Source organism: Leptodactylus fuscus, chromosome 8 (genome assembly GCF_031893055.1).
Source record: "Leptodactylus fuscus isolate aLepFus1 chromosome 8, aLepFus1.hap2, whole genome shotgun sequence".
Classification (NCBI taxonomy): Eukaryota; Metazoa; Chordata; class Amphibia; order Anura; family Leptodactylidae; genus Leptodactylus; species Leptodactylus fuscus.
The window spans coordinates 11,655,537-11,680,214 of record NC_134272.1 but is presented as its reverse complement, the minus strand read 5'-3'; the positions used below and the strand labels follow the sequence as shown (position 1 = coordinate 11,680,214).

General features: G+C 45.1%; 1 protein-coding gene across 3 annotated transcripts in view; it reads left to right on the top strand.

Moving 5' to 3' along the window:
- The window catches only part of RBBP6 (RB binding protein 6, ubiquitin ligase), a 34,256-nt gene extending 11,288 nt beyond the window's left edge, over positions 1-22,968 (top strand). For 2 of the 3 annotated variants that reach the window (XM_075284069.1, XM_075284068.1), the window contains exons 4-17: positions 4,503-4,547; positions 9,068-9,156; positions 9,254-9,350; positions 9,841-9,980; positions 10,677-10,849; positions 11,303-11,406; positions 11,609-11,967; positions 12,129-12,222; positions 12,301-12,361; positions 13,873-13,936; positions 14,180-14,548; positions 16,032-16,133; positions 16,492-18,240; positions 19,574-22,968. In XM_075284069.1, the coding sequence (XP_075140170.1) occupies positions 4,503-4,547; positions 9,068-9,156; positions 9,254-9,350; positions 9,841-9,980; positions 10,677-10,849; positions 11,303-11,406; positions 11,609-11,967; positions 12,129-12,222; positions 12,301-12,361; positions 13,873-13,936; positions 14,180-14,548; positions 16,032-16,133; positions 16,492-18,240; positions 19,574-21,281 (5,154 nt within the window). In that variant the 3' untranslated portion in view covers positions 21,282-22,968. The remainder of the gene's footprint in view (positions 1-4,502; positions 4,548-9,067; positions 9,157-9,253; positions 9,351-9,840; positions 9,981-10,676; positions 10,850-11,302; positions 11,407-11,608; positions 11,968-12,128; positions 12,223-12,300; positions 12,362-13,872; positions 13,937-14,179; positions 14,549-16,031; positions 16,134-16,491; positions 18,241-19,573) is intronic. The other variant, XM_075284070.1, reaches the window with a different exon arrangement.
- The last annotated feature ends 1,710 nt before the right edge of the window (positions 22,969-24,678 follow it).

The window sequence follows — 24,678 nt, the reverse complement described above, 5'->3', positions numbered from 1 at the left end:
TACAAGTCGTTCTTTGTATTGCTTTTATGATATAGTATTAAGAAAACGTTATCTGTATCTTTGTCCCGATTTTGCCATTGCTATAACCTGTTGACCTGAGTTGTATTTGCATCCGTTGTGCAAGTATATGACGGTTCCTATGCAGTTCTGTTCCCTCCCTTAATTTCAGTTTTCCTTTTGTTAGCATGTGTATACAATGAGTCACATGTTTTATAAAATAAAAATTACTATTTTTTTAGCCATTTGTGTTCCTTGGAATGTCTTGCATTTCAGAGTGACCGCTGCAGCTATTCTCCATTTTGTTTTCTTACATTTCTGCTGTTGATTCACAATATTGGGTACATGGCCGGGCTACACCGGTTTTATGAAGAGCTTTTAGACGTGTTAACGTGCTATGTTCTATTGAAGATTGTCCCAAAAGTCTGTCACCAGCCCCTCAGATTGATTCAGGTGACCCCAACCTATCTAATGGTGGTTGTCCCTTGTGCATCGGTGTCTGCGTTGCAGAGATATCGCTTTTTCTGCACATCGGCTCTTTAGGGCAATGAGTGTGTTGTCTGTTGCCTATCTGGAGCAATGACAACGCCCTTGTTGCTCCAAAGTGCTCATTTATATATCGGCGAAAAAGTGATTTATTCCTGCCGCGGAGCCTCCGATCCACAAGGGGCAAGTGCCATGTGATTCAGGTGACCCTAAGCGATCTGCGGGGCTACCTTCTAGTAATGACTCCATTGCTAAATTTTGTCATGTCTTTACCTGCTGTTAGGCCTCGAGCCCATGGTATATCCCCCGTACCTGCATCTAAAGCCTGTACACTACTATATATACTTCATGATAGGGCACCCGATAGAACATGGCATTGGTCAATCCCATAGGAAACTACCAAGTGCACCAAAAGTAATAAGGGCCTGTAGACGCCTATGGGTGTCCTGTAACATTTGGGCATGTCATGATGCTAGACTCAGGGTCTCTCCGTCAGTTTGCTGCTGCTGCTTCTTGTGTCTGATGTATATAAATTATTTTATCAGAATCCTTTGCAAATCAGATTTGTTGGAGTTTTCCAAAATGTTACCACGAGAGAGAAGGAAATGTAACCCCTCCCCCATATGGTCCTGCAGTGATGTCATGTACATTATTCATCTGTGTGCCGGCCTTAGTGGTGACCGCTGCGATGGAGATTACACTATATTTCTGTAACCCGTGACTGTCGGATGTGTTATGTACATGGCAACATGGAGACCCCCGCCCTGCACCAGGTGATTACTCCATAGCTTTTTGGAATTCCTGGACAACACCTTTTTAAGTCCTAGAGCACACGAGTAGATCCAGACCGTAAATTGCCTTTATTTCCTTGGACTCCTTGTCCCATACTGACCTAGGCTACGAAGGCTCCCTGCCACCCAGCGGCTCCGCTTTCCTGTATATATAGTATGGGACAGTAAAGCCAGGGACGTAAGGGCAATATACTGTCTAGATGTCTCACGTAGGAGATCTGAAACACTTGTGGGCTGTTTTATGGCTGGGCGGGGAGCGCGGACAGATTTGGTAGTACAGTACAGTTTTTAAGGGCGGGGGAAGCTCATCTGAACAGTTGTCCACGCGTTAGTGGGGATTTTTGGGCTAAAGTTATTGATGATCTGTCCCTAGGAATAGGTCTGACATCCCCACCGATCAACTGTTGTCAGCAGCTGGAGCGGGAAGTAAACAGCGCTGTTCACAGATGTTCCCACTCGTGTGAATAGAAGCTTAAACTGCAGTGACTCCATTCAGCCATTTCAGAGAACAGCACTATCTCCTTTCTACTCCATTCTGTGTATTACAGCACTGTCTCCTTTCTATGCCATTCTCTGTATATTACAGCACTGTCTGCTTCCTACTCCATTCTCTGTGTATTACAGCGCTGTCTGCTTCCTACTCCATTCTCTGTGTATTACAGTGCTGTCTCCTTTCTACTCCATTCTTTGCATTAGTGCTGTCTGCTTCCTGCACCATTCTCTGTGTATTACAGCGCTGTCTCCTTTCTACTCCATTCTCTGTGTATTACAGTGCTGTCTGCTTCCTGCACCATTCTCTGTGTATTACAGTGCTGTCTGCTTCCTGCACCATTCTCTGTGTATTACAGTGCTGTCTGCTTCCTACTCCATTCTCTGTGTATTACAGTGCTGTCTGCTTCCTACTCCATTCTCTGTGTATTACAGTGCTGTCTCCTTTCTACTCTATTCTGTGTATTACAGCGCTGTCTCCTTTCTACTCCATTCTCTGTGTATTACAGTGTTGTCTCCTTTCTACTCCATTCTCTGTGTATTACAGTGCTGTCTGCTTCCTGCACCATTCTCTGTGTATTACAGTGCTGTCTGCTTCCTACTCCATTCTCTGTGTATTACAGCGCTGTCTCCTTTCTACTCCATTCTGTGTATTACAGCGCCGTCTCCTTTCTACTCCATTCTGTGTATTACAGCGCTGTCTGCTTCCTGCACCATTCTCTGTGTATTATATGCTGAGAACAGCTAATTGATGGGACTTGTGGATCTCAGACCCCACAGATGTTACTGACCTATCCTAAAGAGAAATCCTCAATATTTTTTTTGAATCCTCCTCCTGGTTTGGGATACTTGGGGCTCTTGTATATAAGCACATTACAGCTCCTTGCACGAGCTGTATATTTAGTGTATAGACATCCCATCCTGTAAGATCAGGACAGACTTTCCCGATTGTTCTCATCGTGCCTCGGTACACGGGTCATGCTCGGCGCTGTAACACGGCCGTGTGCAGGAGCACCAACGGGATACAAAGCATAGGGGTACAACATTGAGCAAAGCAGAGTATGGAGACCCCACAATAACATGGCACCTTTATGGCAGTAAGGAGAGGACAGTAGAGTGTGTATATATAATGTAGGGATATTCAAGTCCACAGGTAATGAGGAACATCTATCCAGGTCCCAGTTGTTGTAGCCCTGTCTTCAGACGTCTTCTCCACTGGCCAGCGCCTCGGCTCCAGATCATTGGCGTATTGCCGCTACCATTATGGCGCCTTTATATTTTTGTACAACTACTACTAAAGCCAACTCTTTCTAATGATTTTTTTTTCTTCCCAATAACGTAAAACTAATCTAAATATCTTGACCAATAAAAAAAATGGCCAAAAGTTTACTAATTGCTTATTAAGACTGATGTGGCCATTATTTATATATATATATATATATATATATATATATATATATATATATATATATATATATATTTACTTTTTTATTTTTTTATTTTTTTTTAAATTTAAGGCAGATTTCCTCTCTTCAAGAGGGGCCAAGGCTAAATATTGCTGAAATGGATGTGAAACTGCTGACTATATTGGGGCAGTAGCTTCAATGGTTGCCATTAGATGAATATGAGCCCTAGACCTATTAGGTGGGACCAGCTGGCCATTTAATGTGTATGGGGGCGTTCTTAGGGTTGGGCTATTGGATTTCAACATGTCAAGGGAGATAAAGGGCTTTATTCAAGTTAATGTATCCTAATAGATTCTCTGCAGATCTGACACCTCCTTGAACAGTAGATGTACAGAGAACAGAGCAGGAAGCGGCTCCCTCCTGTGTAGTGGTCAGACCTGGTACTGCAGGTCAGGAGCTAAGCTGCAGTCACACTGTTCAGCCACTACAGAGAACAGCGCTGTCTGCTTCCTGCTCCATTCTCTGTCAGTTAGAGAAGTCATGGGGGGAGGGGGGTGTTGAGTGTGGGGACGCTTTTGATATCGATGACCTAACATTTGGCCAACTCCAATCAAACGCTAGAAATGATACCACATCCGTTTAGGGAATAAGCCCCCAACCCATTCTCAAAAGAGGAGGAGATTCCCGGACCTAATCCAGTACATAGAACAATCCGCCATCGTGCCCTTTGTATTGTGGCCTGGCCGGCAGCTATGGCCTCCTTCCATTACAGCTCTGCCCTCATATAGTCAGCAAACCCAGCCTTTATATAGGACTAACCTGGCACAATATGGTTTGTTTGATTTTTTTTTTTTTTTTTTTTGATTTTTTTTTCTTTGCTGCCAAATATTGGCAGAAAGCGAAGAATCCCTTCTAATATTCCTTTCTAATATTCCCTTATTACATGTGCGTTATGCAGAACGTTCCTATCACTTGTGTGGGTTTATTCTTTCCTATATACCCTGGCCGTGCGATCTATATACCCCACAGTACATACACATGATTAGTGATTTCTTTACCATGTGGTAGAAATAAAACACAGTAAAGTTTTTGTCATGTCTGATTCTTACCATTTTTTCTTTGACCCTATGAAATGTATATGACCTGCCGTCTGATGATCTGTATTGCTTTCGGTATACACTGTATGTCATGGCTTTCCTATGTGTGTATATATATATATATATGTACACCATTTATTACTGCACATTTTGCTTTTATTGAACTTTTTGTTTTTTTTTTGTTTTTTTTATACTTGAACATATTTTTTTTTTTTTATTTAATTTCTCATGAACAGATTGATGACTCTTCTGCCTCTATATCTCTGGCCCAGCTTGCTAAGGTATATGTATACGAATTACTCTTCTTTTGATTTTTTACCATTCTAGTAATTTTTTGTGTTTTTTATGAAATTTCCTCATGTGAACGGTGCAGGGGTTTATATTTTTTCCATTTAAAAATAAAAAAATTACAATTTTGGAAAGGGATATTTACAGAGTACAATTTTTCCTCCATGCTATACCGACTAGTTCTCAAGAAGAAGTAACTGAGTTTTTCTTCACAAGAAGACATTGGATATTTTTTCTCAATGTTTTTTTTTATATTGTTTTTTTTTCTCCCGGAGCTTTGAAGACTTAACACTACAGAGGAGAACATGTAGCGTTGGTCATTGCTGGACTTTCTATCCCCTTCTTGTGATGAGTTTTGATGGACATTCGCCATCTTGGTCCCCTCACGTGTTACTATGGAGTGTTGTCATTGTCATTCCTGCGATATATATCTATATAATGTGACGTCAATCTCCATCTTGTTTTGACTAAGCGCTTTTTTATTTTTGTAATTGGGTCCTTGCACTTATTCCATGTGATACTTGTACATGTGATGCTTTGACATTTTTATCTACAAGTTTTGGAATGGTAAATATCTGTATAATAAGAAAAAAAAAACTATACATAAAAAATGACCTTGTGTTGAATGTTCTTATCCATTAAATGTAACATTTATATGGACTGTAATAAAAAACACCAATTGAACAGTTTGCTTGTTTTGTGAGTGAGTGCAGAGCCCATCCACTGTGTGCGGGTTAGTATTGGAAACTGGCCATGGAAGAATCGGTACTTGCCCATCTGTAGCCACGGTCCGAGGTTTCCAGTCCATGACTGGTGAGATGCGCGGTCTGCATAGGGGTCTAGTCCATGTTTATACCTGCGTAAGATAGAAATACCAAAGTTAAAGGGATTCTACTACTAAAACGCTGTTTTTTCTGCTTTAGATGTCGGAATAGCCTTTAGAAAGGCTATTCGTCTCTTACCTTTAGACGTCTCTTCCTTAGAAATCCCAGTTTTTACCGATATGCTAATGAGTTCTTTCACAGCAATGGGGGCGGGCTCCAACACTCAAACAGCGATGGGGGCGTCCCCACTGCTGCCAGAGATCTCTCTCCAACGACACCTCCTTCTTCTGCTGCATCCTCCCCTTCTCTCGTCGTCTCCGACGCCTGAGCAGTCGGCTCTGCCAGCGAGACATTAGTAGAGCCGACTGCGCATGCCGGCCAGCGGCCATATTTCCGAGGCCGCAATTGCGCGTACGCGCAGTACACTCCTCGAAGTCTTCATGAAACAGCGTACTGCGCATGCTCTGTATGGTCTGTACAGCCCTCCGACGCACAAGTGAAGTCATCCAGGCTTCAGAGGGTCTGTACAGACATTACTGAGCATGCGCAGTACACTCTGTTCGGCGAAGATTTCGAGGATCGTACTGCACGTGCAAACGGCGATGGGGGCGTCCCCACTGCTGCCCGAGATCTCTCTCCAGCAACGCCTTCTTCTTCAGCTGCATCCTCCTCTTCCTTCTGCGTCGGCTCCGACCCCTGCCAGCGAGACACTAGTAGAGCCGACTGCGCAGGTGTCGGAGCCTACACAGAAGGAAGACGACTAGAGAAGATGAGGATGCAGCTGAAGAAGGCGGCGTCGCTGGAGAGAGTTCTCTGGCAGCAGTGGGGACGCCCACATTGCCGTTTGAGTGCTGGGGCCTTCCCCCATGGCTGCGACAGAACTCATTAGCATACCCGTAAAAACCAGGATTTCTAAGGAACGGAGCCGCGTAGACCACATCTAAAGGTAAGAGACGAGTAGCCTTTCTAAAGGCTATTCCGACATCTAAAGCAGAAAAAATAGCGATTTAGTGGTAGAATCCCTTTAAGGAAATGCAGGGGGCGATACAAGTTATAACACCATTGGTTTATGTCCCTATTGTATTAGCCAAAGGATTGCACCCTATGACATAGGAGTATCTCAGGCTGTATTCCACATCTGTTTGCCTTGTACCTCTACAGCTACACAGGAGAACATGAGACAATCCTGACTGAAAAAGGAGATCATATTATATATATATATATATCTTTTTTTTTTATTTATCCTAATATTGTTATACATTTTTAGTGATATTTTTAATTGTATTAAATTAAAAATAATTTTATAAATAGTTTTACTTTTATATTTTTAAAAACTTAATTGCAAATTCAAAATTATTTTTGGCTTAATTTTTTTTTTTTTTTAAATTTTAGTATTTTGAATTTTTTTTCTACTTATTTACACTTTCCATCGTGGGGTTAGAGGTTATGAAAAATACAATGTAATCTATGTCAGCAGTTATATTCTGTTATATTACACACTTGTGGGAAAATATTCTGTATCGTTTTTTTAAATTCATTTAACTCTACTCATTCTGTGCCTAGGAGTCCAGTGGGCGGTCCTACCCAGTGACTGACAATTTTGTGTACAACAAGGGACCACCCCCTGGACTCTTAAAACCAAAATGAACATGGATTCTCCTCTAGCTACATGTAAGACACCTTTAGATTAAGGCTATTCGGTACCTCCTTCAGATCTAAGTTGTATCTTTGACCTTCCAACATTTTTTTTTAGTTTACTTTTTGCTCTGATCTGTATAAAGCGATCACATCTGATGTATTCTGATTTATTGTACAAGCCGTTGCACTGCATTATAGAAGATGAGTTTATTATCCCCCCCTCTGTACATGATCATGGTCTGCTCTATACATAATACCATTACTGGGGGTGTCAGAGCTGAGGACAATCCTATAGACCTCTGAACACATTGCTACACATGACTGTAATGAAAGTATTGTTTGTAGATTGTATAGAGATGGAAATGATCTTAGTGTCAGTCTGTCCTTTTAATGGTTTGTTCCCTCATTGTGATCTCTACCTGTTAACACCATGCCTGTCCTGTTTTCCTGACCCTCATTCCCATGTTAGATCTTTTCATCACCTTCATTGGTGCCATCTCTTTGCAGCCTTCAATAAATCTGGCACAGTTGGGATTTTTTTTCTCTAGCCCCTTCCGTTCCTGAGCAATCAGTGCTGTTAATTTTTGTATGCAGCATTCTCTTATTGTCAGGTGGGTGGGCCTGTGCTGCAGCAGGTCGTCTGAGACTCGCCCACTTGACAGAGCCTAATCAGCATATTGGGCACTTTTTGCTCAGGAACTGTGGGGACTAGAGAAAATATTCCAACTGTGCTGGAATCAGTAGGATGCAAAGATCTGGTCCGACCCAGCAGGTAATGCTAGAGGATGGATGTTCATTCCCTTTCTGTATCACCCCGTATCAGTGTGCCTTAGTCTGCAGCCCTGTATATAGGTATACATATGATGTCATCACCTGACAAGCATTACACAGGCCAGTTATATGAAGTGGGTGTTTCCTGATAGTTGGCCCGGTCGTAGGGCTGTGTAAAGAGGCCGTCACAAGTTTATTGAAAATCCATAATGTCCCAAAGACCTCTAAGAATACCCCTTTAAGGCTAAATCCCCACATAGCGGTGACTTAATTATTCACAACGTGTTTAACCCCTAGGCGGCACTTTCATTTGACAGGCCATGTCTCTTCACATTCACCAAATAGCGTGTTTGTCATGAATGGGACAGAGCTGCGATATGAGGCATGACGAGACTGCAACACCATCCTAAGGATAGGTCATCCATTATTATGCCTGAAAACCCCCTTTAAATGATGGCCTGCCTGCGGTTGCCACTAGAGGGAGCTTATCCTGTATACAGTCTACAGCATGGTGTTAAGAGGCGGACACTCGCTTTACGGAACGTTATTACAACCCATTTGGACTGGCGTTTTAGGGCGCTCATTTCCCCAATGTACAGTTCTGGCTACACCTTTAATTCCCCTCGGCTTGGATTCTCTCTTACCAACTGAACACTACTTGTATTGCACCGTGTCTGGCTGTACTGTGTATTTCCTAGGTTGCCCCATACATTCTAGCTCTTCCCGCACGCAGGGCGTGGTTACATGCGTTGCGTTACTTTGCATTATTTTGTAGGGTTGGATCAGCTCCACTTTTTGCATTTGAGGTTTATATTCAGCCGATTATTTCCTATCAGACTGTGAACAGACTTGGAAGTTTTGGGTCCTGGGCACACGACTATCTTTGACCTTAATTTTTTTTATGCTTCTAGTCTGTCAGTCGAGGCTTGCATAGACTTCCTATGCGGGTCACCCTGACAGACGCCCCATTTTTATTTATTTTTTTGCCATTTAACTCTTTGCATGCCTTTTATTTTTTTGGAATGAAGCCACACGCTGCCCATTATCCTTATCATCAGGTATAAACATGGCCTAAGTAGATATTAACCCTTCCGATGCTGATGGTCTTCCGCTTTGCAGGGGTTAATACGTCATTAGTTGGGTATAGGAGTCTCCTAATGTCGCACCGCGTCCGACGATGCTGAATGTGAGTGTGTCTGGTTGTGTTTGGGCCTTCTGCGTCCTTGTTTCTGTTTTGACTAATTTTTTCTCCTCCTCCCAAACCATTGCCTGTTACACAGACCGCCAACCTGGCTGAAGCCAATGCTTCCGAAGAAGATAAGATCAGAGCGATGATGTCTCAGTCTGGCCATGACTATGACCCTAGCAAGTAAGTTGACGGCGGCCATGTTCGCCCGCACATCTCCAGTGTGACCGTGTTATGAGGGCTGAGATAACCGAGGTTTTTCTCTCTTCATTCTCTTTAGCTACATGAAGAAGCCTCTGGGGCCGCCGCCTCCAACATACACGTGTTTTCGATGTTTAAAACCCGGCCACTACATCAAAAACTGCCCTACAAATGGGGTAAGTCTATAGCCTGGGGATCATTCAGCAAGCTAGTGGGTTATATAGGGATTACAGGGGTTTGGGATTCTTCATGCTGATGACATCCACAGGAGCTAGGTGATCAGTTGGGGTCTGACCCCTGGACCCTTCACAGATCAGGGTGGGGACTGTGTAAGGGGTAGGTGTGCGTTGCACCCCCGTGCCTTGAATAGCATTGGTTCAGGGGAATTTAGTGTTGCTCCTATCACTTGCACACACCTTGTCTGCAGCAGTTTCTGGTGGCCAGAGAGTGCCGAAACTTGGGATCTATGTGGTGTCCGGTTGTCAGACATAGTTTCCCCCTTCCCCACGATTGCATGCTGATGGTCTATGCTGCGGATAGATAATTGATATGAAAATCCAGTTGTCCAGATGACTTCCAGTCTCAAACCCCGATATGTTTAAGCTCTGCCATGCTGACACCCTCGGTTATGAATCCTATTCAACCATTGATATTTTTTTCCTTTAGGACAAAAGTTTTGAGTCGGCTCCCAGGATAAAAAAGAGCACTGGGATTCCTCGCAGCTTTATGGTGGAGGTCGAAGATCCCAATATGAAGGGAGCTATGCTTACAAACACTGGAAAATATGCCATACCTACCATTGATGCGTAAGTTTCCCTTCTGTCTGCTTGATGTAAACTGCGTGTCCGTGTTTTCTATGTCATTAAGCTTCTGCCGCTTTCCCCTGCGCGCTTTTGATAGGTGTCTCACTGTCAGCTCTTACTGGCAGGAGGCAAAGGAGAGCAGTATGAGGCTGCGTCTCACAGGATACACTGGAGTTTCTGCACACAGCAATCACAAAGTATAGACAGGCTTGTGGGACTATATCACTGCACTCCTGCTCCTTTTAGATGTGGCACAATTTGTCCTCTATTCATGGAGAGATATACGAAGGAACAGAGGGCAGAGTTTAGTGAATGTTGCAAGAAGGGGTTTGATAGGTATAAGCCTGTAGATCACAGTCAACCACACAGAGAAGACTGACCGCCTGCCATGGTAATAGCAAATTCTGCACTGGTGGTCAAGTGACCCAGCTGCTGATAATGAATGGGTTAAAATTCATAGCTTGAACAAATAACATTATTAGAATATTAGGGGTGAGCAAGCAATAGATGTCAACAAAATCCTGGGGTGCGGTATTATGTGGGATTGCAAAATCATCCCAGAAACTGCACCACTCTTGTGCATGTGCTAGACCAGCCCGGATCCTGCAATACCAGAGACCGCCTATGAACAACAGTGGCACTGTTACTTGGAACAAGGTAGATTCTCTCCCATGACGAACCATTCTTCTTCTATTGCAGCGTGGCGTATGCTATGGGCAAGAAAGAAAAGCCTCCGTTTCTTCCCGAGGCTCAGTCGTCCTCGTCCGAAGAGGAAGACCCCATTCCCGATGAGCTGCTATGTATGATATGTAAAGATATGATGAGCGATGCCGTTGTTATTCCTTGTTGTGGAAACAGCTACTGTGATGAATGTGAGTACAGCTGCCTGGATTACACCTCATGATAGTCCTTTTATCAGTGACCTGACGAGGGGTTGGAGGTGTCCTCAGGATAGAGATTGGGGAGGGCCCGACACAGGAGACTCGGGGCTGCGGCACTCGTATAGGTGCCGTGACCTCTTCACCGTTTACATCACACCATCTGGTTCATAGCGGTCACACTATGACATTACTGTTTTGTACCATTCACTTCTATGGGAAGCGGTTGTGGTGATATTGTATGGCCACTAAAAAGCAGATGGCATGCAACGTAAAGACACAAAAAAGCTGATCATCTGGGGTGCAGGATAATCGCTATAACCCTTATATAGCTATGGGCAAGAGTCAAAAGAAGCTTCCCCAATCATCAGGTCACCGGGGTTCAGGAGATCTTTGATGTCATTCTGACTATAATGTTCTGTGTCTGTTTTCTTCCCGCACTCCTAGGTATCCGCACTTCACTACTGGAATCGGAGGACCACACGTGCCCTACTTGTCATCAGTCGGACGTCTCTCCGGATAATTTAATTGCCAATAAATTCTTACGTCAGGTAAGGCAGAGACTCCTACGGAAGCGAATGTGTCATGGTATCGTTTTGTCCAGGACTAGAAAAACATGGCTGCTTAAGACGTCAGCGCCACACCTGTCCACAGGTTGTGTGTGGTATTGCAGCTCATCCAATATAGCAGTGCAATATCAGACACAAACTTACAAAACTCATTGACTTTTTTTTTTTTTCTTACTGCTTTTAGGCTGTAAATAATTTTAAGAATGAAACTGGTTACACAAAGAGGATTCGTAAGCAACAGGCTGCTTCGCAGCAGCGACAACAGCAGCAAGTGTCTCAACCCCAGCGCAACGCACCGCAGCCGACACGTCCGGTACAGTCTCGCCAGCAAGATCCTCTTATAGCTCCCACTGCTACTGTAGCCCCTACACCAACTAGCACACCCCAAAGTGCTGCTCCGACCACATCCAGTGCACCCAGTGCTGCTCAGCCACAGACCAGTGCGCAGCCTCAGCCTTCAGCGCCCCCTACAGAGACTGTATTGCCTTTACCAATCCACAAGGAGCGAGAGCGAGAGAAACCAGAACCAGAAAGAACATATCAGTAAGTTTGTGATGGAAATTGGTGTGTCTAGCACCTACAAGATAGAAGTTGTTGACCCTCTTGTTTAGTAGCCAACGGCTTTTTTTTATCAGCCACAAGTTGCAGTAAAAAATGTTTAGTTTTTTTTTGTAATTTTTTTTTTCTCTGTTCACATTTATTAGTCATGAAAAGCGTGAGAGTTCCCGCGCTCCTCCGGCTCCTGTCACATCCGCCAGCAACTTACCGTTACCCAACAGCCTCCTCGTGGGAGACAAAGTGAGTCTTTACATACAGCGCACTGGACCTGCGGGGGACTATAGAATCAGTCCTAACCTTCTCGCTTCTTTGTTTCAGGGTTTCCATGTCCCAGTGCTTGGACAGATGCCGCCTTCTGCTCACTGCCTCCCTCCACCAAGTACGTACTGGTTACAAGGCCTAGTGACCGCATGCTTGTATTTTGTTTCTGACGTATATAGTGTAAAATACAGTGTTTTCAGTGCCAGAATTACGTCTGCAATGCCCTGAGCTTTCCCTACGGTGGTCTAAGTTTGGCACGGTTGATCTCTAGGAGATTCAGGCATTGTAGCTGTAATAGAATTGGGTCTGTGGTGGTCCAAAGTGACTCTTATCCTGCACAGTGCTGGTTTGGGTAGCCTATAGTTAGCACTGCAGAAGGTGTCTGTGTCATGTAGATGGTTGTTATCTAAGTGACAGCCTGTTAGCTCCGCAGTGTTTACACAGTACTTTGATTCGCTTGGTACGTAGATTAAAGCAGGTGCTAAAAAAGTACCAAGTAATAGTCTTACTATTGGAAAAACAATAAAAGTGGTCCGAGGTGAGCGAAGATGATTCTGCTACCATCTAGTGCAAAAAGGGTCGGCCGTTGGATTCCTGACACAGGTTTGCAGTTTATACATTCGGCCTGTGACCCGCCACAGTTTCTGTGCTGAGTATATAAGAATTAGTGCCGCATACACTACAACGCAGATTCACACTGAAGTCATTGGGCGAAGGTTTCCCATCATTAAATTGATTCTCCATGTATTAGCATTGTTCCCCAAAGTATGAAGCATACTGCCTCAGTATCTTAGAGATCCTATCGCTCAGACATGATTTTTTTCTAAGTACCACGTCGGAATAGCTTTAAGAAAGGCTATTCGTCTCCTACCTTTCGTTGTCTTCTCCGTGCCGCCGTTCGCCTACAATCCCGGTTCTTGTCAGTATGCTCTAATGAGCTCTCTTGCAGCACTGGGGGCGGGCCCCAGTGCTCAAACAGCACTGGGGGCGTCCCCAATGCTGCGAGAGAACTCTTCTTACTTCTAGACCTTGGGCAGAGCAGACTGCGCATTCCCACAGGCCACGAGAAAATGGCCGCTTCCAATACTGTGCAAGCGGCCATTTTCTCCTGGCCTGTGGGTATGTGCAGTCTGCTCTGCCAAAGGCCCGAGCCTTAGAAGTTACAAGCCACCGTCGGAAGAAGAGGATGAAGATAACGCTGCTGAAGAAGCGGCGGCACTGGAGAGAGTTCTCTCACAGCATTGGGGATGCCCCCAGTGCTGCGAGAGAGCTCATTAGCATACTGACAAGAACCAGGATTGTAGGCGAATGGCGGCGTGGAGAGGACAACGAAAGGTAGGAGACGAATAGCCTTTCTTAAGGCTATTCCAACGTGGTACTTAGAAAAAATCATGTCTGAGTGATAGGATTCCTTTAATGCATGTCTGCAAAATAAAAGCACCCTAGTGGACGACATCAGCAAGTGCAAATATGTCGAAACAGTGAGAAAGGGGATGTAGCGGTTGTCCTCAGCACCCACTTGTAGTGCATGTTGCCAGGGTTGGTTACTTGCTAGCTTTAAGTGTGTTTGTGTCGCCTGTTGTACCATTTGTGCGGCTCTACAATCTGCTTTTATCCTTTATTTCACAGCTCCACTGATGAGAGCCAATATACCGAGACCTTCTGGACCAAGACCGCACCTAGGATGGGATGGGTTAGTATTAAAATGTCATGCTGAATTATTACAAAAACTTCCAGCTTTGTTCTTAGTTTCTGTAGCTGGCAGTATAAAAGCGGGGCTGCTGGGCCAAACCACCGACTCCGACTTTATAAATGACAGACAGAAGCAGTGATTGTTTCCTATGATAAATGTACAATAAAAATAATCATTTTATATTGAAGTTTGAGTCGGTAGCTTTTTTTTTTTCCATCTCCCACAAGTTTTTTTTTCTTTCAGTCATAACCGTGGCCGTCACCCTCACAACGATCGCCCACCTAGGAACCAAGTACCGTCTATGACGTCTACGGGTCCTGTGTACGTTCCACCACCAGGCCCTCTCTTTCCTCCACCGCCACCCCATGGTCTTCAGTTGCCCCCCGGTGTGCCTCCACCTCAGTTTCCTCCACAATTCCCTCCTGGACAGCCTCCTGCCGCTGGCTACAACGTTCCACCCCCGGGCTTCCCATCAGCCCCTGCTACAGTGTCTGCCCCATGGGTGACTCCAGCCGTTCAGGCCGCACATCCCAACGCTATTCCCGCACAGTCTCTGGCACCGCCACTGTCTAAAGAGGAGTTTTATAGAGAGCAGAGACGGCTGAAGGAAGAGTAAGTATGGCTGTATGCCTGTGTATGATAGAGATTGTAATAAAATGTCATGTAAGACTGGTTGTACTAAGACATACCATTGTAGTTAAAGGGATCCTATCATTCAGACATTTTTTCTAAGTACCACATCGGAATAGCCTTTCGTCGTCTTCTCCGCGCCGCCATTCGCCTACAATCCCGGTTTCTCTCGGTATGCAAATTAGCTCTCTTGCAGCACTGGGGGCGGGCCACAGCGCTCAGACAGCACTGGGGGCGGCCACAATGCTGCGAGAGAACTCTCTCCGGCGTTGCCTCCATCTTCGTCAGGAGCGTCCTCTTCATTCTCTTCTTCCGGCAGTGTCTTCTTACTTGTAGGCCTCGGGCAGAGCAGACTGCGCATGCCCACAGGCCCCAAGAAAATGGCCGCTTACAATACTATCCAAGCGGCCATTTTCTCGTGGCCTATCGGCATGCGCAGTCTGCTCTGCCCAAGGCTGGAGACCTTAGAAGTTACAAGCCACCGCCGGAAGAAGAGGCTGAAGATGACGCTGCTGAAGAAGAGGAGGCGGCGCTGGAGAGAGTTCTCTCGCAGCATTGGGGACGCCCCCCAGTGCTGTCTGAGCGCTGGGGCCTGCCCCCAGTGCTGCGAGAGAGCTAATTTACATACCGACAAGGACCAGGATTGTAGGCGAACGGCGGCACGGAGAAGACGACGAAAGGTAGGAGAAGAATAGCCTTTCTTAAGGCTATTCCGACATGGTACTTAGAAAAAATGTCGTCTGAATGATAGGATCCCTTTAATGATACCGTGCTTGGTATAGTAACATTTTAGGATAATGTGGTTATGTGCCTTAGTATGGATTGCAGGTTCCAAAAGTCAAAAACAAACTTTTTAGGTAGCCATTTACCTAAGATAACTTTCTAGCTAACATGTACTTCTACTGATCTCCCCCCACATACACATGCATGCTCATGTGTTCTCAATAGCGAAAAGGGGATAAGAAATTTCCAAACACCTCTCCCTTGAGAGAAAACCCCCCCAAAACTCAGGTATGTTAAAATCCCACATTGCCCGACCCTTCTTTTCCTGACATCTGCTATAGGAGGAAAGATGGGGCACACATAAGTTGGTGGACCAGTCCTCAGAAATCTGAGTTTTGCGGCAGTTCCTCTATCGCAAGGGTCAGCCACTTTTGGCACTCCACCTGTTGTGAACAACTTCCAGCAATACATCTTGCTCTGCTGTTCTTAGAAGTGAATGGAGCATGCTGGGAGTTGTAGTTCCATCACAGATGGAGTGCAAAGGGACGTAAATAACATGACCTTAGCCTTTCCCCATCGATTGTGTGATAAGACAAGATCCTGAAAGCGAACACTTGAGACAACTATGCATATAGCTCTCTTTTCTCTCATAAAGACAGCAACTTGCATGTTGACTTTTTTTTTTTTCCCCCTTTTATTTTTTTGTTTTTTTTTTTGTGTGTAATTCTACATTTTCCTTTAGAGAGAAGAAGAAATCAAAACTTGAAGAATTTGCAAATGATTTTGCGAAAGAACTGCTGGAATACAAGAAGATTCAGAAAGAGCGGAAGCGTTCCTACTCCAGGTGAGCACAGAATAAAGCGCTCCGAAGCATGATCAGTCACTTTTTTTTCTTTTCCTCGTTTTTGTTGGGGTGTTTTGGAATTTTCATTCCATTTCCATTCCTTCCATTTTTTTTCTGTGTACATTTTCAGGATTTTGTCTATCACTGCTAAAAAAAAACGTCAGTTCTCCATACCCCAACGTCCATGTTTGTGATGGTATTGTGCATTTGCACGTACCTGACCTCTTCCAGGTTGGCTCATGGATCCTATGCATGCTTTAGTAGTGTCAGTAGTGCATTGTCATGTATAAGGTTGTTGCATAAAGCTGAAGGCTATACATGCTCTTATTTTTTCACATATTGTTGTTCTCTTTAATAGGTCCAAATCTCCTTACTCTGGATCATCCTACTCTAAAAGTTCCTACTCTTACTCGAAATCAAGATCTGGCTCTTCAAGATCACGCTCTTATTCGCCTCGGTCTTTCAGTCGATCACGTTCTCGCTCTTTCTCGAGATCTCCTTCGTATCAGAGGAAAGCCCACGGAAAGGGGCGTACTTACCGTTCCCGGTCGCGGTCTCATGGATATCCTCGGTCCAGGTCGAGATCTCCATACAGGAGATTCCACTCTAGATCCCGATCCCCACCCTATAGACCACCTTCTCCTGCGAATAAGAGACTACTTCAGCAAGTGGAAGGGGAGCGAGACTATGCAAACCGTTATCGCGAGTTCCCACCCTATGATGTCAAAGCTGTGTATGGCCGCCAGCCGGATCTGAGAGATCCTTACGAAAAGGAGGCGTATAGAGAGTGGGAGCGTAGTTACAGAGACTGGTATGAAAAGTATTATAAAGTATCTGCCATTAATGCCATTCCGAGACAGAGGTCGCCCATCGGTAGGGAAAACTTTCCCGACAACAGATTTCTCCTCCCTCCTCAGACTCGCAGAGAACACTCTCCTTATAATCGTGGCCATAGAGACAATTATCCTCCGCCTTTACTACCCCGGCTGCGCCCTATGGGTGGTGGTGGATATCAGGAAAAGCTGCTACCACGTGATACACATATAAAGGATACTAGAAAATCAAAGGAAAGGGAACCTTTTATCCAATCGGGCGACTCCAGGGCAAACAAACATAAGAAACACCGCAAGAGACGGAAAGAGGAAAGCGAAGGGGTTTCTAAGACTGGAAGTGATGGGTCCAGAAAACACCGAGATCCTCATGGGGATGATGGCAAAAGATCGGAACATATGTTTGTGCCTACAAGCAAAGATGATGCCACGCCGGTTAGAGATGAACCCATGGACGCCGAGTCTATTTCTGTGAAACCTCTCTCGGACAAGGACAAACGAGAAAAACCCAGAGTGAAAGTTGATAAGACCAAACGTAAAGTTGACGTTAACCAACCTAAGAAAGAAACCCCTTCCAAGGTAATAAAGGTTGAAAAAGTAGGAGATGGCGAGAAAGCGAAACCAACAAGCGCCGAGCCACCGCCGAAGAAGATCAAAGAAGAAACTCCAAAGACCGAAAACTCCAAACACGTCTCTAGCCAAAAAGAGGATAAAACCATGTTGCCTCGTAAAGTCCATCTCAAGGCGATAAAAGACAATCAAGATAAACAGACGAAAGATGAACAAAAGAACAAAAAGGAACACCCGAAAGAGTCCAAGGTGGAGAAAACACCGGTGAAAGAAGATAAGTCCAAAAAGGTTACGGAAAAACCAAGAGCGGCTGAGTCCAAACCTGAAAAACGTAAGCGAAAACTCGATGATAAGCCTACAGAAAAGGAACCAGAAAAAACAGCGAAGAATACAAAAGTGGAGACCATCGAAGCTCCAAAACCACCTGCTTCGAAAGTGAAATCTGAGGCTGAGATTGTCAAACCTGAAAAGGTTCCAGAGAAAGAGAAAGCAACGACCTCGGCGACCACTGTGAAAAAGATTAAACTGAACCGCGAGACCGGGAAAAAAATCGCCAACACCGAAGCTGTCGGTGCAACGGAAGAAGCACAAGAGAAGAGTGAGCCAGCAGCCCCAGCCAAACCAAAGACGGAGCGCGTTAAAGGAAAAGTACGCAAGAAGGTTCCCGCTCCTGATGGATCTGGCTCCACCTTGGTGGACTATACCAGGTAAGATTGATTGAGAGATATAATTTTTTTTCCCTCCACAGCTATACGGAGAGAGGGAATTGCTCGTGTGTATTGGCGAATTCTTGTAGTTGTACTGTAGAGGAAAGTTACAGGGGCTGGATAAAGAATGTCAGATATATTGAGGTGGGTCCATTTACATCTACATTGGACTCTCTATCATACATATTGGGAAGAATAGCATCGAGCAATATTTAGCGACAGATCCGACACTCCATCATTTTCAGTTTTCTGATCCTTTAGTAAAACAAACCCAAAAATGTCTACGCCGATGTGAGCTTGGCTGCACATGAAATGTAAAATGACTGCATTTACTAATCTACTTCATTGACTAAAGTTCTACCGCCATTCTCAGTCTACACATTCACTTGTGGTTTGGTCTCGACGCAGGAGAGCATCTTCTTTCTGAGTTTGGGATATGCTTGCCGGGTATTGCCTCACTGGCTCTTTTTAGTAGCTAAGCTAACCCCATTTATGTCGGGGATGATGCAGAGACACAAGGGGGGTTTGTGTCGCTATTGAGATGGGGCAGTCAGCCAGCCTCTCCTGCCTCGAAGCCTGTGCGCTACTAATATGTTAAGCTTCTTGCACACGACTGTGTGTAGTTTACGGGTCCATAAAAACAGAATAGGGCTGGTTCACACCTGCGCCCGGTCTCCACTTTGCAGGTTTCCGTCTTCTGCCTGAGAAACTGGACAGGAGACCGGCAGTCATTCATTTGAATGGGTTTGCAAAGTGTCTGCCCGTGAGCGTCTTCTGGTCTCCGTGGCGAAACCATTTTTTTTTTTTAAACTGGACACAAAATCGGACATGTAGGACTTTGTTTCCGGGTTTAAAAAAACGGTTTTGCTGCGGAGACCAGAAGACGCTCACGGGCGGACACTGACTGCCGGTTTTCTGTCTTCTGTCCAGTTTCTCAGGCAGAAGACGGAAACCTACAAAGCGGAGACCAGGTGCAGGTGTGAACCTGCCCTCAGATTGTTCAATTTGTGGGTTTTTTTCGGTGGCCCATACGCTTGAATGAATGGACTGAGATGCTGAAAAAATGGACCTGTATTGCCGTACCTAGAAACATGCGTAACATCTACAGATGTGATTATGGGGCTATAGATATGAATATGTCCTGGACCCATAATAGCAGATTTTATATGGGCAAAAACTGTTGTGTGCATGGGGCCTTAAGTCTATATCGACGACTAATGACTTGTATTTGGTGCGCTTCTCCATGTCACACATTCATTTGCTAGTGATGTAAGAAAGTTTTAAGACTGAAAACATTTTATGTTTCTTATAATTCTATTTTTTTTCTCAACAGCACAAGCTCCACGGGTGGAAGTCCCGTCCGAAAAGCCGAAGAAAAACAAGACACCAAAAGAACGGTTATTAAGACCATAGAAGAGTACATCAATGATAGTACGGCACCACCGGAGGATGTCATATTAATGATTCAAGTCCCACAGTCAAAATGGGACAACGATGAGCTCGAGTCAGAGGATGATGAAGCTAAGGACGCACAAGGAACATCCAGTACTGGGAAGCCAATGAGTGTAGTATCCAAACCAGCGTCTACGGTCATCTTACCAGAAAAAGACGTGAAACAGGGAAGTGAGGGCACGCCACAAGATGCCAGATCCATCAAGGAAACCTCAGTGTCCCAGTTAAAGACCAGATCAAAAGATAAAGACAGCCCTGCCAATGAAAAGGAATCTTCCGATAAAAGAAAAGGAAGTTCCCAAAATGGTAGCAGCTCCGATCGCAACCAACAGTCCTCGAAAGACAGGACGTCAGAAAAACCAGAGGCAGGACGGAGCAGCTCCAGCAAAGACTTTACCCCCACCCGGGAGAAGAAGTCTGACCATGGAGACAGCAGAGAGAGAAAGCAAGAATATGAGAGCAGAGAGAGGAAAGATCATGACCGAGATCGAAAGACCGAACACGACAGCAGAGACAAAGACAGAAAGAGTGATCATGACAAAAGGCAAGACCATGAATCCCGGGACAGAAAGTCTGAACGTGACAGCAAGGATCGGGAAAGGAGACAAGAACCTGACAGCAAAGAACGAGATAGAAAACAAGAACATGAAAGCCGTGAGAGAGAAAGGCGGCCGGAGCATGAGAGCAGGGTCAAGAAGTCTGACAGCGATGGCAAAGATAAAAAGTCAGATTATGACAGTCGGGAGCACAGTGGCTCCAGGAGAAGAGACGAGCGGAGAAAAGAATCTCCTCCAAGGAGCAAAGATTCATCATCCAGCTCCCAAAAACCGAGAGCCAGAGATGACTCCAGGGAACCTAAGAAGCTTGCGAGAGACTCCAAGAGCGGAAGCCACAGCCCTGCTCAAGAACGCAAGCCAAGGGCTGAACAAAAGTCCTCCGAATCTAAGCGACAGAGCAATACCGATCAAGTGTCATCCGACAGGAGTAGTGACCGAGGAAAAGAGAAAATCCCATCTAAAACAAAAAGCTCGGAAGAGACGAGCGAGAAAAGATCATCACACTCTAAACGTTCCTCGCCAGATGTAAAACCAGACAAGGAATCCTCCGAGAGGACCAAGGTTCCTCAAAGTCGATCAACGCGACTCTCGGCAGACTTGACCAGAGACACCGATGAAGCCTCTTTTGTGCCGGATTATAACGAAAGCGATAGCGAGGCCTCTGTCAAACAAGACGACCCTCAGGAAACCAAAAATAAGGACAATGAACACCTGGATACCACAGATGTGGGCAGTAGTAACTTGCCTGCCACGGCTCACAGTAGTCCGGCCGGTAGTCGTAGTCACAGCCCCGGTGATTCTGGCAGCAGCAGCGTCAGCTCCACGGGCAGCCCAGACCGAAAGAAAAGGAAGAAGGAGAAGAAGAAACACAAGAAGCATAAGAAACACAAGAAGCATAAGAAGCACACTGGCAACGAGTCAGAGACTGAGAAGGGCCAGAAACACAAACACAAAAAGAAAAAATCCAAGAAAAGTAAAGACAAAGAGACTGAAAAGGAGGAGGCCAAAGCCAAACCTCCGGCGCCCATGTAATGAGGCCTGGCCTTCTGTCACCTGTATTCATTTGTATTTTCCATGTAATGTAAGCTATCTCGCTGTGTAAATAACAGAAAACTGTGCCACACCTAATATATTGATTCTTCAACTTTTACATCAGAGCTTTATAAAGGAAATATTTGTACAGAAATCTGTGTCTCGTGGCCGCACTGCAAATACTTTGGTTCTCTTTAATTTATCTTCTAGGCGTTCAGCCATGATGGGATTTAGGGTACCGTGAGCCAGGGCAATGGCCTGAATGTCTGTATCTGTCCTGTCATCGTATCAGCTTGTGATGCCATTGGGTGACGGGTTTGTCTTTACCCCAGATACCACTTGCCTGCCTTGATGGGTTAACATGGCTGACAACTACAGGCACCAATCTCCTGACTGATGCCCATATGGCCCTAACGATATGTTCGTGTAGCTTGGTCATTAAGAACAAGGTCTATTCTAGGTTCTTAAAGGGGTTGTGCCACTAAGGGCCTATCCCTTAGACAGAGGACAGGCCACCAGCATTGAGGAGAATGGGGGACCGAAAGTTTACCCGTGATTCCTTGTTTTAGTCACTTCTATGGGGCTGTCAGCGTTGCGAGAGATTTCAGTCCTGGGAGCACCGGGTATGGAAGGGCACTGGCTCTATGTGCACAAGGGGCAGGTATATCTTGTCCCCCTGTTCTCCTCTTTGCTGTCTGACATTGATGCTGTGGATCATGAAAACCCTGGGTACAACCCCTTTAAGTAACTTGGCCATTCTCAATATAAGTGAACCTCTCACTAATTCTATACCATATAGTCCTACCAGCAAATTATGCATAAATGCATAGAATGTAAAATTTTGCAGAAACTTTGCAGATTTTGTGCTGGTTTTTGAGCTGCCGCAACGCACTGGGAGTCAGAATAACTTTAGATGACGGCACAATATAAGTAAAGCAAAGTGATGTGACATTTTATGCAGATGATGCCAGTATCCCGGCCATATAGCAATGTCTGTTAAAGGGGCGTTCCAGGGCTTTAATATTGACAACAAGCAGTTCGTAGGGGTGACTAATTTTCCCCCCACCTATATGATATTGATGGACCTGTCCTAAGGATAGATCATGAATACCAGTTTATATTTTCCGCTCCAGATTCCCCTTGTATGTTCTCAGGGGGTCCAGGGTATAGAATATATTACAGGATGTAGATTCGGGAACGGTTAGGGGCCTGTACACACTTTGAGGACAAATACTACATTGCATCCACAGTCCCCCGACTAGACTAGCGTCTTATACATATATACCCCAGAAGAAGACCCTGCACGAGGGCTGAGCTTGGGCTGCTGCATGTTGCAGTAATATATCACGGAGGTGGAGTAGTATACAGGGATTTTGGGTTTTGCTCTATAGACAGATGCTGGCAGACGAGTCGTCATATCTAACCCTGCCTACGCTGCTGCTCTCGATGGCTTCCTTTGCACTTTTTACCAGCTGTACAGGTTGTTTTTTTTTAACTGGATTTTTCATAATTTTTTTCTGCATTTTTTTTCTTTTGTTTTTATTTTCATAAGAATTGGCACTATGCAGAGAAGGTAAATGTGACGAGACGTCCCCTTGTTTGAAACCATTTGTAAAGAAAAGAGCAAGCGACCCTACCTCAAATAAAGCCGTGTAAAATATTTTTTTTTTTCCTTCTGTGAATAAATGACAATGAATTTAAAGTTATCTGCACCCATGGTCTGCCTTCTGTCATCTCTTCATTTAAGGGTTAATCCCCGCTTCTGCTAGACTAGAAGTTGTCAGGGAGAAAACACTCGGGTCGTGGTCACACGTTGTGGATTTCGGTCACTAGCAACAAGAAAAGATTTCCTGTTCTCTCTCAAACTGAGATTCACTTTGAAATCTGCTGAATCTGCCTTGGTTTAACAAGACGGACTGTCCGCTCACACAGGCATCAGATTACACGAATACAAGACGGACTGTCCGCTCACACTGGTATCAGATTACACGAATACAAGACGGACTGTCAGTGCACACTGGTATCCGATTACACGAATACAAGACGGACTGTCAGTGCACACTGGTATCCGATTACACGAATACAAGACGGACTGTCAGTGCACACTGGTATCCGATTACACGTGTACAAGATGGACTGTTCGCTCACACTGGTATCAGATTACACGAATACAAGACGGACTGTCCGCTCACAGGTATCAGATTACATGTATACAAAACGGACTATCAGCTCACACTGGTATCAGATTACACGTATACAAGACGGACTGTCCGCTCACACAGGTATCAGATTACACGTATACAGACGGACTGTCCGCTCACACTGGTATCAGATTACACGTATACAAGACGGACTGTCCGCACACAGGCATCAGATTACACGTATACAAGACGGACTGTCCGCACACAGGTATCAGATTACACGTATACAAGACGGACTGTCCGCACACAGGTATCAGATTACACGTATACAAGACGGACTGTCCGCTCACAGGTATCAGATTACATGTATACAAGACGGACTGTCCGCACACATAGGTATCAGATTACACGTATACAAGACGGACTGTCCGCACACAGGTATCAGATTACACGTATACAAGACGGACTGTCCGCTCACATAGGTATCAGATTACACGTATACAAGACGGACTGTCCGCTCACACAGGTATCAGATTACACGTATACAGACGGACTGTCCGCTCACACTGGTATCAGATTACACGTATACAAGACGGACTGTCCGCACACAGGTATCAGATTACACGTATACAAGACGGACTGTCCGCTCACACTGGTATCAGATTACACGTATACAAGACGGACTGTCCGCACACAGGTATCAGATTACACGTATACAAGACGGACTGTCCGCACACATAGGTATCAGATTACACGTATACAAGACGGACTGTCCGCACACATAGGTATCAGATTACACGTATACAAGACGGACTGTCCGCACACAGGTATCAGATTACATGTATACAAGACGGACTGTCCGCACACAGGCATCAGATTACACGTATACAAGACGGACTGTCCGCACACAGGTATCAGATTACATGTATACAAGACGGACTGTCCGCACACAGGCATCAGATTACACGTATACAAGACGGACTGTCCGCTCACACAGGTATCAGATTACACGTATACAAGACGGACTGTCCGCACACAGGCATCAGATTACACGTATACAAGACGGACTGTCCGCACACAGGTATCAGATTACACGTATACAAGACGGACTGTCCGCACACAGGTATCAGATTACACGTATACAAGACGGACTGTCCGCACACAGGTATCAGATTACACGTATACAAGACGGACTGTCCGCTCACAGGTATCAGATTACATGTATACAAGACGGACTGTCCGCACACATAGGTATC